This window comes from Tenrec ecaudatus, chromosome 10 (assembly GCF_050624435.1).
Source record: "Tenrec ecaudatus isolate mTenEca1 chromosome 10, mTenEca1.hap1, whole genome shotgun sequence".
Classification (NCBI taxonomy): domain Eukaryota; kingdom Metazoa; phylum Chordata; class Mammalia; order Afrosoricida; family Tenrecidae; genus Tenrec; species Tenrec ecaudatus.
Genome location: NC_134539.1, coordinates 114,159,787 through 114,174,117, shown reverse-complemented (window position 1 = coordinate 114,174,117; position 14,331 = coordinate 114,159,787). Strand labels below are relative to the sequence as shown.

The window sequence follows — 14,331 nt, the reverse complement described above, 5'->3', positions numbered from 1 at the left end:
CCCGACCTGCCCCTGCCCCCACCTATAACGCAGGGGGCGGTGGGGGGGGGGTGTCCAGGCCCAGGAGGACATGTGCAGCTAACTCTCCCTGTGCAGAGGCCCAAACCGAGCCTACCTGCTCTGGCTGGCACCATTTCTGGGCTCACCTCACCTGGGTGCCAGGGGATGGTGAGGAAGCAGGATAACCGTCCTGGCGCCTGCATTCTCATCCCCTTCGCGTGCACCTGGCTGGCCACCTCAGACGGACCTTAACACACTCCTGCGCTGCTCCGACCTGCCTCATGGCCATTGGACTAATCTCCCTAGTTCATGCTTTCCCTCAACCGCCTCCCTGTTTGGGTTTGCTAAAAGAAAGGGCTTGCTTCACACACCGCGAAGAGTCTTCCTTGCTGTGTGTCAGCCGGGAGACCTTGGCTTACCCAGCTGTCCCCTGGCTGGGCACTCCTTGTCCCTGCAGAGTCCCCCCTCTCTGGCCCTAGCCAAACAGGCTGAGCTGGGGGATCTTGGGAAGAAGTTTATATCGTCTGTATGGCCCCGTCCCCTGGCGGGGCATGCTGCAGTATATAAGCCATGGTGAGGCGCCTGAGGCTGGGAGAGGCAAGCTGTCCTCCCAGGGCTGCAGACCCGCGCCTGCTGGAGCTGGACCCAGTTCCACAGCCCGCCACACTCTCAGGGGGACGATGCTTTTCTGGGGTGGGGAGGTTGGGCTGGTAAAGTCTCAGCTCCTCTGGGTGGGTACAGAAAGGACTTTTTCACGTTACCCCCCTATCCCACCCAAGCCATTATAATTTCGCCCTCCTTAGTGATGTCGTGGTAACCTATTGGGCTGCTAACCGTAAAGTCAGCATTGGAAACCACCAGCAGCTCCCCGGAGGACTGGGCCTTCTGCTCCCATCAGGAGTTACAGTGTCGGACACCTACAGGGACAGTTCTACCCTGTCCTCTAGGGTGCTGACATCGACCTGATGGCAGTGAGTTTAGTTTGGTCTTTTGGCCCTGATGGTATTGTAGTGGGTTACTCATTGGGCTGCTAACCACAAGGTCAGCAGTTCAAACCCACCAGCTCTTCTGAAGAAGGAAGATGAGGCTTCCTGCTCCCATTAAGGTTGATAGCCTCAGGAACCCTATAGTCTGCATAACACGCAGGGTCGGGATTGAATGAGTGGCAATGCTGCTGGTTTTGGGTGGGGTGGGCGAGAAGTGTTCACCAAGGACATTCCCCAGGGTCAGCCGCCCCTTGGCTCCCAGAGGGGGGAGGCTCCTGCCAGTGATATGTTCTTCAGCTCTTCCTGTCTGGATGCCCTGTCCTCCCCAGACCCAGGTGGGGCTGCCCCAGCCCCTTCTCCCAAGTGGGGAACCCAGGCCTGCCCCCACCTCCCCACCCCCACCCCCCCTGCGATTGCTGTTCTGCCTGTGTGACTCACCTCTTCTGTTTCAAGCTGCCTGCTTCATTCACCACAGACAGCAGTTTATCTTCCCAGGTGAGTCCCTGCATGGCTCCACTAACCGCTCCCTACCCGGACCCCCTCTGCCAGCTAGGCAAGGGGGTAGGGCGAGCAGCCCTGAGTTGGCCCTTCAGCGGCCAGTGCCCTAGGATTCGTCCTGTCCAGTCTGGTGCACAGAGGCTGCAGGGGACGGTGCGAGGTCACATAGCCGGGCGATGGTGGAGAAGCAAGCTGAGACCCAGGTTTACAGAATGGGGGAGAGGGCATTGTGCTGATGCCCAACGGACACCTCTTGCGCTGTCTTCTTGCCCACAAAGGCAGAGAAGCCGCCACCCAATGGGTGTGAGCTGCTCTAGGCAGGCTTCACCTTTCTGAGCCTTACCACGCGCTGCCACCTGCAGGCCATCTTTAGAAAGGCCTCTTTAGTGCCCACAAGTTTCGCGGCAGAAAGGCCAACCATGGCCTGAGTTGGAACCAACTTAATGGCACCTGATAACAATTGTGTTTGAACCTGTTCTGGCCCCTAAGGAGTTTTACCAGACCACTGTGTATTTCCCTAGCGTTCACATAAGGAACAGGCAACTTTCATTCTGCCAGAGCGATGTTTCAAACAGTCAAATCTGTGGCTCTGAACGAAGCACCTTCCTTGGAGTCAAAGTATATTCCGCGCTCCCCCACCCCCTGACACCCAACTCTCTCATGGAGTCAAGTGGGGATCAAGCCAAATCTCTGGGAGGGCCCATCGTTCCCGCCCCCAGGCAGCAAGCTGGCAAACACTGGCGACCCAGGAACTGCCCAGCAGCAGCTCCTGGGAGTCGCTCAGCCGGCCTCTCTGCTTCCACGGGCATGTCTGCTGACGTCCCCCTCCCAGAGCCTCTGGGGTGGCAGGACAGTGCGCAGGGCGTGTAGCTGGGGGTGGGGCCGGCCTTTACATGGAAGCAGCACACCCGTGACTGTTAAAGAAACACATTAAAGATCCCGGGGGCTTTGCCTTCACACCTGGAATTCCATTTCAGCCCACACGCCCAGCCCGGTACCTGCATGTCTATCGGATCTGAGCAGCTCTGATCAGTGGGAAACACCAAACTGACCCTGGTGGTATGCAGACAGGGTGGTCTCATGTCTGAGGGTGGGGGGCCCTGGCAGCAGCAACTTTTAGGACCTGGGTCCCCCAGAAATTGTACCAAGGGTGCTGGTACAGAAGGCCTGAAGCTCTGCCAGTGTTGCCTGCGAGGTCCCAGCGCTGTGTGGGCAGGCAGGGTCAGGTGAGTTCAGAGGCAGCCTTGGAGAGGCCCTCAAAGGGCAGGTTTGGTGGCGGAGGGTGAAGGTTCTTTGTCTCAGAGGGCAAGGGAGAGACCTCCACGTTTGAGCCCACACATGCCCTCAGCTCGGAGGGAGGGAAGGAGGGAGGGGCCAGGCCAGCCCTGACGTGGGGAAGGGAGAGAACCGAGAAGCAGGCAGCAACAGCAGCCTGGATGGAGGCACTTTGGTCCCAGGGCTGGGACGTGGGTGCCACACTCTGGAGTCCGCTCCCAGTGCTCGCCCAACCTTGGGCCCACCCCGATGTGTGCATTGTTTGCTCCCTTTTCCCCCAGGGGAACGTCTGTCTGCAGAGCCCCGACACCAAAGCCCAGTGGGTCAGGCCTCTGAATGCCCAGCAGCTGTGTCCAGCACCAGGTGGCACCAGCACGCTGCCCATGGGACCTGCCTTTGCCTCCCCAGGAGAAAATGGGGGTGTGTGGCGGGGGTCCTGCTGCATAGGATTTACAGGCTCTGAAACCCACCCGAGCAGGGCTTTTTTCTGTCGGGGGCCATTTGGATGTGTAGCACAGCCTTCGCAGGCCAGACTGGGCAAACATTTCATTAGCACCCCCCCCGCGCCCCCCCCCACACAGTGATGGATGGGACTGCTGCTCTTTGGTGAGGCGGGGGCCGTTAACTGGTCGTAAGGATTCCTTGGACCTCAGAAGCCCCTTGGGCTGGTCATTCCCCACCCCCTCTCAAGAGGGTCGCTACCTGGTGGCAGTGGGTTGGACTTGGCTAAGCCAGCTGGTAAAAGAGCCTCGCTGCCTTCCAGAGCTGCTCCCCCCAGGAGGCCCCCGGGAATACAAAGCCAGGTGGTGTGCATGTTTGCCCGTAGGGACAGGTTAGACCCAGGGGCATGGAGCTAAGGGAGGGGAGGGCGTCTTACCGCCTTGCCCACCTCGGGTCCTCTCTGGGACAGTTTTTCAGGCAAAGCCAGGCTGAGGGGGCCTGCCCCCAGCCTGGGAGACTAGCATCCCAAAGGCCTGGGCAGGGGGCAAGCATGTAGATTTTGTGAAGCAGCCCCAGGTGACTGACTCCCAGCCAGGATGGAGAAGGGCTGCGCAGTGGCCCAGGCCGAGCGGACTTGTGCACAAGCCGGGTCCTCAAAGAGGTGACCTGAGGTGCCGGGCTTCCCATGCCCCGTCCTCTGCAGGCAACGGGGGAAGCCGTCTCACACTGGGCGCTTGTGTTTTGTCCCTCCAGACATTTCTGCCTTCCCGCCGGCAGCCCCACTTCCTGAGGCAGCAGATAGCACCCGGTAGGTGCCCCTCCCGTGTCCCCTGCTCTTCCATGGGACCTGGCACGGCTGCACCCGGCCCTGGTCTCCCACGTTCCAGTCCCCTTGTGCAGGACCCTGAAGTGACGCGTGAGCTCAGGCCTGAGGATGGCAGTGCCTCCTGTCGGCTCCGTCAGTCTTGGTGGGCGGGCGCTGCCTGAGAGCCAGGAGGGAGGGCCGGCAAGGGTGGCCAGGCTCCGCACCTCCCCCCCCCCCCCGACTAGAACAGTACCCCTTTATTGAGGCTCTTCTCCATGGCTCACACCCACTCTTAGAGTCCTCAGTCCGGTGAGGGAGGTATTGCAGTGCTGTGTCTTCTAGGCACTGACTAGGAAGCGGCTCAGGACGGTTAAGAAACTGCCCGGGGTCCCACAGTTAGGAAACAAAGTCAGGTCTGTCAGATCCCAAGTCCAGTGGGTGGGCTGGGAATCCATCCCCTGGGTCAGATTTGAAAGGGGTCTTGGTGGCCTCTGCCCCCCCCCCCCACCCGACCTTTAGTCCCCAGCAGGCTGAGGTCTGGAGGAGGGACGTGGCAGGACCCGGCCCACCCTGCCTTTCCCACAGCCAGACGGGTCCAAGTACGACCCTGAGCTGGCGACCACTTGGCCGGAGGCGGACACATGGGGAGGGGCCCACCCACCTGCAGGGTCTCTTTGCCAAACTCTTATGTCCCCCCAGCCTCCCTGAGCAGCCAAAAGCAGACCTGCTGGAGGATCACGAAGCAGAGGTGAGTGAGGGCGACACAGCTGAGCCGGAGACAGTCCCTTCCCTGTTCAGTCCCCGCCCTCTCCATGTGCCGAGCCGGGGAGTCGTGGGCAGGCTCTGGGCCTTGGCAAGGGCCAACCCAGGTGTGTTAGTCTGGGTAGACCAGAGAAACAAGTTCATAGGCAGTCTTATGTGTATCAGAAAGACGTTTATATACAAGAGCAAGTGAGTATTGAGAAAACATCCCAGCCTGGTCCAGATCAAGTCCATAAGTCTGATATTAGCCTATATGTCCAATTCCAATCTATAAAGTCCTCTACAGACTCATGAAACACATGCGATGATGCCGAATGCAGGAGGATCACAAGCCAGTGGGTGGGAAGCCTTGTGGATCCAGTGGTGCTGTAAACATCTCAGCGCTGGCAGGGGTCTCCACATGGTTTCTCTAGGTCCAGGGTTCTGGTTGCATCAGGGCAGGTCCAAGTGGCTTCTCCAGCTCCTGGGGCATGGTGCCAGCCGTCTTGTCAGTAGAACGTCGCCAAAGGAGTGAGCAGAGTGAGGGAGTGTCTCCCGCCTCCAGGGAAGAAAACAGATTTCCCAGAGTTCTCAGAAGGCCATGCCCACACAGAGGCCTCATTGGCCATGATTCTTTCATTCGTAATCCTCCCAAATTGACACCAGGTGTCCACTGCAGGTGGTGTGGCCAGATGGGGACAGTAGGACAGAGTGATGCGGACAGCAGCGAGACCAACCTCTTTTTCTGTTTGGGGGTTTTGTTTTGTTTTTTGTAGCTTAGAAAATGTTTCTTCATTCTCCAGCCTGGCCCCAGCCTGGAGGATTCCAATCCAGTCATTTTGGCATGGGGCCAGGCAGCTGTAGCTTGTTAAAACCTGAAGGTGATTCTGCCTCAGAGCCAGGCACAAGAACCCCTTGTTGAAACGACATGTTAACTGAGCCTGGCTCCCAGCAATGGAGTCTGGCTCAGGGGGGCTGTTAACAGCCTGGCTGTATCCTGCCCAGGGAGAATCAGAACAGCTGTGCTTAGGCAGGATAGCCAGAAAGGCGGAAGGTGGCCGGATTCTCCTGTCCAGGGAGGTACACAGCATTCCTCCAGTGTTCCGAGTTGCTCACAGGCAGATCTTGGACAGTTAGCAGGACAGAGGACCTTAGGTACAACAGTGAGTTCCAGAGAGCTGAAGTGGCCTGTCCACCGTCCACGGCCAGCTAGACTCCCTGGTCTCTTTCCCCTCTGCCCTGCGTGGGGCCGGGGAAGAGGGAAGGGGGCAGCCTGCAGCTCCTGCCTGCTATTTCTTCTTTCCTTTCAGGCCGAGGAGCCAGAGGCCAGCAAATCCGAGGCAGAAGACGATGAAGATGAGGTGGACGACCTGCCGAGCTCCCGCCGGACCTGGCGAGGCCCCATCTCTCGCAAGGCCAGCCAGACCAGTGTGTACTTGCAGGAGTGGGATATCCCCTTTGAGCAGGTGGAGCTGGGCGAGCCCATTGGGCAGGGCCGCTGGGGTCGGGTGCACCGTGGCCGCTGGCATGGCGAGGTGGCCATCCGCCTGCTGGAGATGGACGGCCACAACCAGGATCACCTGAAGCTGTTCAAGAAGGAGGTGATGAACTACCGGCAGACGCGGCACGAGAACGTGGTGCTCTTCATGGGGGCCTGCATGAACCCTCCCCACCTGGCCATCATCACCAGGTAAACCGGTCCTACCCCTGCCCTCCCCCAGCTCGGCCCAGCCAGCCTGGCCTCCCGTCCCTGGGGACATGGCTCTTTGGGTGGACACAGGAGGCTCATTAACAGCAACACAGAAGTCCCATTTCCCAGGGTAGGCTGGGGGAGCGCTGGTGGAGTCATGGGTCAGGTGTTGAGCTGCTCGAGGTCAGCTGTTCAAACCTACCAGCCGCTCCAAGGGAGAAAGATGAAGTTGTCTACTGTCAAGAGATACGGTCTCAGAAACCCACAGGGGCCGTTCTGCTCTGTCCTTGTGGGGCCGCTACGAGTCAGCATCGACTCGATGGCGGTGGGATTTTGTGGAGAAAGAGAGCACCAACCAGGAGACCATCAGCCAGACTTCCAGGTCTCATCCTGGCTCTGAGAGCCCTCAAGTCTCAAAGAACCTTATCTCCTGGAGACCTTGCTGTGAAAGCAAAACAAAACGAAATCCCCCTTTGTAGGATGGTTTACACCAGCAGCTCCATGGAAGAAGAGGATGAGCCGGCCATTCCCTCCAGGCCGTACCCCCCTCGGTGTTTCGATGATGAGTCCTTTCCCAGTAATTGCTCCAATGCCACCCCGCCCCACTCCCTCCTCCCAGACTCACTTTTCTGGTGATTAAAAACCCAGGAGTTAAAATAATCACAACAGGTGCCCCAAAAGCCCCAGGGTTTTTTGGCTACAGCCCTAAGAAGCCAATGACCATCTTGGTCTTGTGGCCACATTCCTGTTACAGTCACACGGAGGTGGGATGCTCTGAATGGCCAGGGGCTCTTTATGTTGTTGTTGTCTTGGTATTTTTTGCTTGTTCTGTGAATGTTGTCGAAAGTATACTCAGCAAAACGTACCCCAGGGGTTTCTCCACGGAGGAGAGGGTGGCATTGTTTATATTCCTCACTCTGAGCAGCCAGCTTTGTTCTCCATGACCGAACTTCGTCTCCTAAACATCCTAGCTGACCTCGGAGTTGCTGCTGGCGATTGATCCATGGTTTCTTCTATAAGGGAGCTTGATGTCCTAGAGGCATTTTTAAGCTAACCTAGTACCTGGTTTAAAGAAGACTCTGGGGGGTGTTTATATTTGGCTTAATGTTGAAAAATGATCGCAAGGCTTTGTGCAGCTCCAGAGAGTTGGAATTCCACCAGAGGTTAGAATTCTGTTCCATGTTTTTCTCCCTTTTGATCAGGATTCTCTTTCGAAATATTTTTAAAAAAATTTTTTCTGTGATTGTGAATATGCACAGTAAAACATACGCCAGTCTGACAGTTCTCAGTGTATGATTTAGTGATGTTGATTTTTCTGTAGGGATTTTTTTTAAACCTATACAGAATGTTATTTATCTATTAACATTTTAAAAAACCTTTTTATTGGGGGCTCTTACAGCTCTTATAACATTCCGTACATCAATTGTATCAAGCATATATGTACATATGTTGCCATCAACATTTCCAAAACATTTTCTACTTGAGCCCTTGGTAGAAGCTCCTGTTTTTCCCTCCCCCAACCTCATGAATCCTTGATCAATTATATATTGTTATTATTTTGTATCATTCACTGACCATTGTCTCCCTTCACCCACATTTCTGTGATTTGTCCCCTTGTGGGGGAAGCTAGCTATCCAATCTTGTTATGGGATCCCCCTTTCTCCCCCTTCCCCTCCCTGGTTATCCCCTCCCCTCATGATATCGCTGCTCCCACTACTGTTTCTGAGGGTTTATCTCTCCTGAATTCCATGTGTGGAGAGCTCTTATCTGTACAAATGTGTGTGATCCAGCTAGCCAGATTTGTAAGCTAGAACTGGGTCATGGTAGTGGGGGGTAGGAAGTATTCAGGAACTAGAGGAATGATGTGTGACTAAGCCGGTGCTATACAGCACCTTGGTTGAATTGTCCCTTCCTTATAACGCTTTTTTTTTGTGGGGGGGAGATATCCAGTTGTTTACCGATGGGCTTTGGGTCTCCACTCCGACCCTCCTCGTTCACATCAATATAGTTGTTTTGGATCTTTTGATATCTGATTCTGTCAGTGCCTCATGATGACACAGGTTGGTGTGCTTCTTCCATGTGGGCTTATTTGCTTCCCTGCTAGATGGCCTCCTGTTTGACTTTAAGCTTTTAAGGCCCCAGATGCTATATCTTTTGATAGCCGGGTACTATCTCCTCTCTTCACCACATTTGCTTATACACAAATTTTGTCTTCAGTGATCGTGTTGGCAAGGTATCAGAGTGCCAGGTTATCAGAACAAAGAGTTCTCCTGTTAAGGGAGACCTTGAGTAAAAGCCCAAAGTCCATCTGCTATCTTAATACTTAACATATATGTACATTGGCCTCTATCCCTTTCATTATAAATTAATATATTTACATATACACATGTCTATAGCTATACCTCTATAAATAGCTTTTGCCTCCTAGTTCTTTTCTCTATATCAGTGATTCTCAACCTTCCTAATGTCATGACCCTTTCATACAGTTCCTCATGTTGTGGTGACCCCGCCCCAACCATAAAATTATTTTTGTGCTACTTCATCACTGTCATTTTGCTACTGTTATTAATCGGGCGACCCTGTGAAAGGGTCGTTCGACTCCCAAAGGGGTTGCGACCCACAGGTTGAGAACCGCTGCTCTATTTCCTTTCACCTTCCTCCTGTCCCACGATCATGCTCACCCTCCATTTGGCTCTCAGTAATTCCTCTCACTCGATACATTGCTCTTGATCAAGCCCCACCCATCCTCCTATCAATTTTAGATTTCTTGTTGTTCCCTTATCTCTGAGTTTGTTGGAGACACTGTGTGGAAAGTGTGCGTGGTCTGGCCCATGCACAGCGGGGTGAAACCCGAAGGTAGTGCAACTGGGCAGCAAGGGGAACAAAGTAACTGAGTCTCCAAGGAATCCTGAAAATAGACTTCTGACTCGGGGCACAGGGCTTGGCACCTCATCAGACTTGATTGGAAAACATACATCTGGGTCAGCAGACAGACCTGGAACTATCTATTGGTTTTAATTTGTTTGTTTGTTTGTTTGTTTATGTTTTGTCTTTTGTTTTTCTTTTGCCCTATGTCTATCTATATAAGATAGGCAAAATGAACAATCCACAAGAGAAAACAATGGGACCGGCAGTTCTTGGGGAACCTGGGTGAGGAGGGAGCAGGGAGGGGGAATGGGGGAGCCAACAAATTCCATAGGGATTTGGGTGAAAAATCATCAGTAATGGTAGCTAAGCACCATCTAAGTTCTTCTGGTCTCCTGGCAAAGGTGCCTGTGTTCCTGGAAGCAACGGGGCATATGCATTTCGCTTCCTTCTCCTCAGCCCCCACCTTCCCAATGCACACTCTGCTGCTGCAGGCAGAGACTGCTTGGTACACCTCATGTGGCCACTTGCAAGCTTTGAAGACCCCATTCCTGGGAGGTCTGCCCCGTTACGTCTGTTGTCCCACAGTGGGATGTGGACACACGTGCCTTTAAGCACAGCCAATCATTCAGAAGGAATGGGTGCCAGGCTTGATGAGGAGTGCAAGCTCTGGGGCTCACAGTTGTAGGGGGACAGAGAGCAGCTGCTGGAAGCAGGTAGAGACGTGCCCGCCATCTGGACCCCTGGGGCTTCACGGTAAGATTAGGCTGCCTGACCCAGCCCTGTACCTGAGCCCTGCCCCTCTCAACAGCTTCTGCAAGGGGCGGACGCTACACTCCTTTGTGAGGGATCCCAAGACGTCCCTAGACATCAACAAGACACGGCAGATCGCTCAGGAGATCATCAAGGTAACGGGAGCTGGAGGTGGGGCTGGCTGTCCCACCGTCTGCCACCTCAGGGCGATTTGTGCCTCCCCTGTGAGCTGGGGCTTCTCAAGGGTGGGACTCTGTCCCCTTCTCTGCCCCCATCTCTGCTGTAGAGCAGGGAGCACTCTGGAACCACCTGTTGGAGAGGGATTCAGCAGGGTGCTTGGGAGGGGGACCTCTAAAGATAAGCAGCCTGCGTCTGGATCCTGGCCACCCTAGCTGTGTGACCGTGGGCAGGCTGTGCACCCTCTCTGAGCCCTCCACTCCCCCTCTGAAAAATGGAGGTAACGTCCCACCGGGCCGGTGCAAGAATGTGAATGCCGATGAGATGCCCAGAAGTGACTGACTGTCGGGGCTGGCACTTGCCAAGCGCCTCTTAGAGACGAGACGAGATGGTGGGGGCAGGCGGGGGAGGGGGGCTGTTCTACTCAGGAGGAGGAGACACCCTCGTGCCTGGAAATTTCTGCATCAAAGCATCATGTGGACAGACCCCCAGGCAGTTTTACTTTTTTTTTTTTTTACTTTATTCTGTTTTAAAAGGGAAATAAAAATGAGAGAGAAGAGCCTTTGCTGCTTTATTTAATAGCAGACAGGCCTGAATATAAGCTAGCATTCTGGTTCTTTCTCTTTAAGCTGATTTAGTTGAGAAGCTTTCTCAGCCCAGTTCCCACCAAGTGTTTGGAGCCCTGGTGGTATTGTGGTTCCGAGCCGGGCAAACCGCCAGCCCCTCCCGGGAAGCAGGGGTGGGGGGGGGAGACGCCGCTGTGAACAGCTAGTCTGGTCAACGCACAGGGGCAGCTCCGCCTCATCCTATGGGGTCACCTTGTTGGTGTCTGGTCTTTCTCCTCCCCCTGTCTGTTCCCTGCTGCCCTTCCTCTGTGTGTGGATTTCTGCGCATCTTTCCGTGTGGCTAAACCACCCCTCCCATGCATGCCTTCACTGGTGGTCTGAGGTCACAGCGCTTGGAGGGAGGGGCCAATGTCACCTGCCCTTCATTTCCCCTGCTCCCCCATCCGCCCCTGTCCCTGTGGGCAGCACTTGGGGAGTTCTGTCTGGAGGTGGCCAGCTGGGCTCTGATGGCCAAGGCCGAACATTGTGGAAGCGCATTGGAGCAGGGTGACCAAAGCGGCCCTCTGCTACTGCGGTTCCTGCTTGGGCCCCTGAGAAGCCACTCACTCCCCCTTCTGTGGGCGCAGAACAAAATAAACGAGGTTCTCTTTGGGGCAGCTCTCAAAGGGTGGTGCTTGATGGGAAGGAAAGAGGATTTGTCCTCTAGGGGGCTTGGCATGTGTCCCTTTCAGCTGGCCTCTCCAGGGTAGGCGATAGAGGCTCAGAGTTTTCACCCACCACTCCGTATGGATGGAAAAGCGGTGGGCCGGGGAGTGGCCCCCTCTATGAGCCAACTCACCAGCCGCTTGCCTAGCTCAGAAGCACACGTGAACCCACCCCCTCTCCCCCTCCCAAGCCCCAGCTGACAAGAGGCTTGCTGTCTTTCAGGGCATGGGGTACCTCCACGCCAAAGGCATCGTACACAAGGACCTCAAATCCAAGAACGTCTTCTATGACAATGGCAAAGTGGTCATCACCGACTTCGGCCTCTTTGGGATCTCAGGCGTGGTCCGAGAGGAGCGGTGAGTTGCCTTGCGTGTCCGGGGCAGAACAGGCGGGGCCCCTTCTGAGACCTCTCGCATCAGCAGCTGAGGGGCCGACCTATAGGAAAGGCCAGACTTTCTTGGGACCTGCTTATCTGGGTCTGGCCCAGAACCAGGTGAGGGTGAAGTTCGGGGTCCCTCGTAGTATATGAGCACCCCTGGGAGGCTGCTTTCTGCCCGGCCATCAGTCAGCCTGTGTGCCAGCTTGTCCCAGGGACCAGAGTGCACTTCCTGTCACGGGGACAAGTGCTAAGATCTCTTGGCCCCAGATCTCAGATGGTGACAGGGGTTGGGGGAGCAGAGAAAGGCTTCCCCCTCCCCAGATGTCTCAGAACCCCAGGCTGGAGTCTGGAAGCCAGGTCCCAGGCTGGGGGGAGACCCGCAGGGGACCGGATTTCTTGGGTGGAGGAGACACACCCGCTCGCCCAGCCTAGAGAACCTGGCACCTTCAGGCGCAGGGCCCTGCCAGCACCACTTGGCTGCTTTCCTACAGGGAGCCTGGCTATCACCCCAATCCTGCAGTCCCTAAAAGCTGGCAGTGCCTTGGAGCGTGTGGGCTCAGGGTGCTGGGTGCCAGGGGAATGCAAGGCCCTGTGCCCTTGTCCTGGCTTCTTGCCCCCCCGTAGGCGTGAGAACCAGCTGAAGCTGTCACATGATTGGCTGTGCTACCTGGCCCCTGAGATCGTGCGGGAGATGACACCTGGCAAGGATGAGGACAAGCTGCCGTTCTCCAAAGCCGCTGACGTCTACGCGTTTGGGTGAGGAGGCCCTGGCTGACTCCCCCCTCCCCCCCCTTGGGCTGTGAGGCCATGAGTAGCCATCGGGGGCAGGAGGGATGTGCAGTGGGTGTTTAAAGCCCCCGCTCGGGAATGGAGCCAGCCCAGGCTTTGTTCCCTGGCTCTGCCACGCGTGAAGTGAGTGACTATGCCCTTGATCTTTTGTCCCCCCCCCCCAACCGTCACATGGGAGAGGAATAGCCTCTCCCTCCCAGGGTTGTTCCGCGAGAACTAAATGAGGCCGTCGCTGACCGTGGTCCACTCTGGCCATCAGGCTCACCAGCGCCCTGAGCACACTCCCCACGCCTAACTGGGGGCTGCCCTCCTGGGCTGTAGGGTTCTGCCATTGGGCAGCTTGTCCACAGTGCTCAGCCTCCCGCTCCAGACGGCCAGCAGCCCCTCGGGGTCCCTAAGCTCCGTGCCCGCAGGCGGGGCTGGCAGTGTCCCCAAGTTGCAGGTGTCTGACTGTGCTCAACTCCTGCAGGCCCTCAAACCCGAGGCTTCCCGGCAGTCCTGCCGTGGCTGCTGAAGGAAACGGGCACGGAGCGGAGTGTTGACAGTTTGTGTAATCGGCAGGGTCCCTGGGGTGGGACAAGGTCCTGTCCAAATCCTACAGTGGGAGACTCACTCGGGGGTAGAGAAGTGAGCCCCTTCAGAACCCGACATGGGAGACGACGGGGTCATTGGCAGGATCACGGAGAGCCATGCATTCAAAGCGCCCAGGGCTGTCTGCAGCCATCTCTGAGCAGGGCAGGGCAGTGTGGAAGCCCTGCCCCTGCCGCGATGTGAATCAGCCTTCACCCTGAACCCTTTGAACCCACCCCTCACACAGCAAATGCTTCCTCACAGTCACCTCCACGCGTGCGGCTTTTACAGCATCGCAAAGGCTGCCCGCCTTGCCTGGAACTAAAATCCCAAATTTTACAAAGTCTCGAAGACACCGTTAGGAAAACCTCTCGTGTCTCCCACGGGGGACTGCGTAGCATTTGAAATTTTCAAGTGACCACATTAATAAAAGAAGACACAGGTGATGGCGATCAAGTTTCATATCTCTAACTCAGTATCTATCCTGATATGAACAATATCGCAATCGTCTGTGCTCCGTTCTTCTCCCTGCAAGGTCTTCCAGGCGCTGGTGGGTGGTAAGCACCTACAGGGAGAGCGTCTCGGGCAGCCTCTCAGCACTTCAGGTGCTCCGCCCCTCCTGTGGCAAGTGTGCGCAGGGCCGGCCCCGACCCCAGGCCCCGAGAAGAGGAAAAGGCCCCCACAGCCCGGCTGCCTGTCATTTCCCCGGGAATCCTTTCCATAGGCTGGGCAGGGTTCCCATGCCTTCTTCCCCTGACTCTTCACTGAACCGTTTCCATTTCGGTGATCCCCAACCCACAGTGTGAAGCAGGCAGCAGCCCTGCTGAGGGGGGTCCGCGGTTGCATAGCTGGAAAGTGGCAGCAGGATTGGGCTGTACACCCACCAGCCCCTCCGGCCCTGTTAGGTGCCTGCCCTTCTACCACCATAGGGTCGGGTCCCCTTTTACCTGGGTGGTTGCCTCCAGGGTGAGGAAAGATGGCAAAAGACCCGTGGGCCCTCTGGCTCAAGAGCCCTGGAGCAGTGGTTCTCCACCTTTCCCATGCCGAGACCCTGTCATACAGTTCCTCACGTGGTGGTGCCCCCCCCCAAC

The 14,331-nt window shown here is 56.2% G+C and overlaps 1 protein-coding gene across 1 annotated transcript in view; it reads left to right on the top strand.

Moving 5' to 3' along the window:
* KSR1 (kinase suppressor of ras 1) overlaps positions 1–14,331 on the top strand; it is a 167,157-nt gene that overhangs the window by 135,286 nt on the left and 17,540 nt on the right. The window contains exons 12-18 of the mRNA XM_075559618.1: positions 1,440–1,481; positions 3,954–4,008; positions 4,705–4,753; positions 6,057–6,436; positions 10,113–10,209; positions 11,725–11,858; positions 12,506–12,637. Coding sequence (XP_075415733.1) covers positions 1,440–1,481; positions 3,954–4,008; positions 4,705–4,753; positions 6,057–6,436; positions 10,113–10,209; positions 11,725–11,858; positions 12,506–12,637 — 889 coding nt within the window. The remainder of the gene's footprint in view (positions 1–1,439; positions 1,482–3,953; positions 4,009–4,704; positions 4,754–6,056; positions 6,437–10,112; positions 10,210–11,724; positions 11,859–12,505; positions 12,638–14,331) is intronic.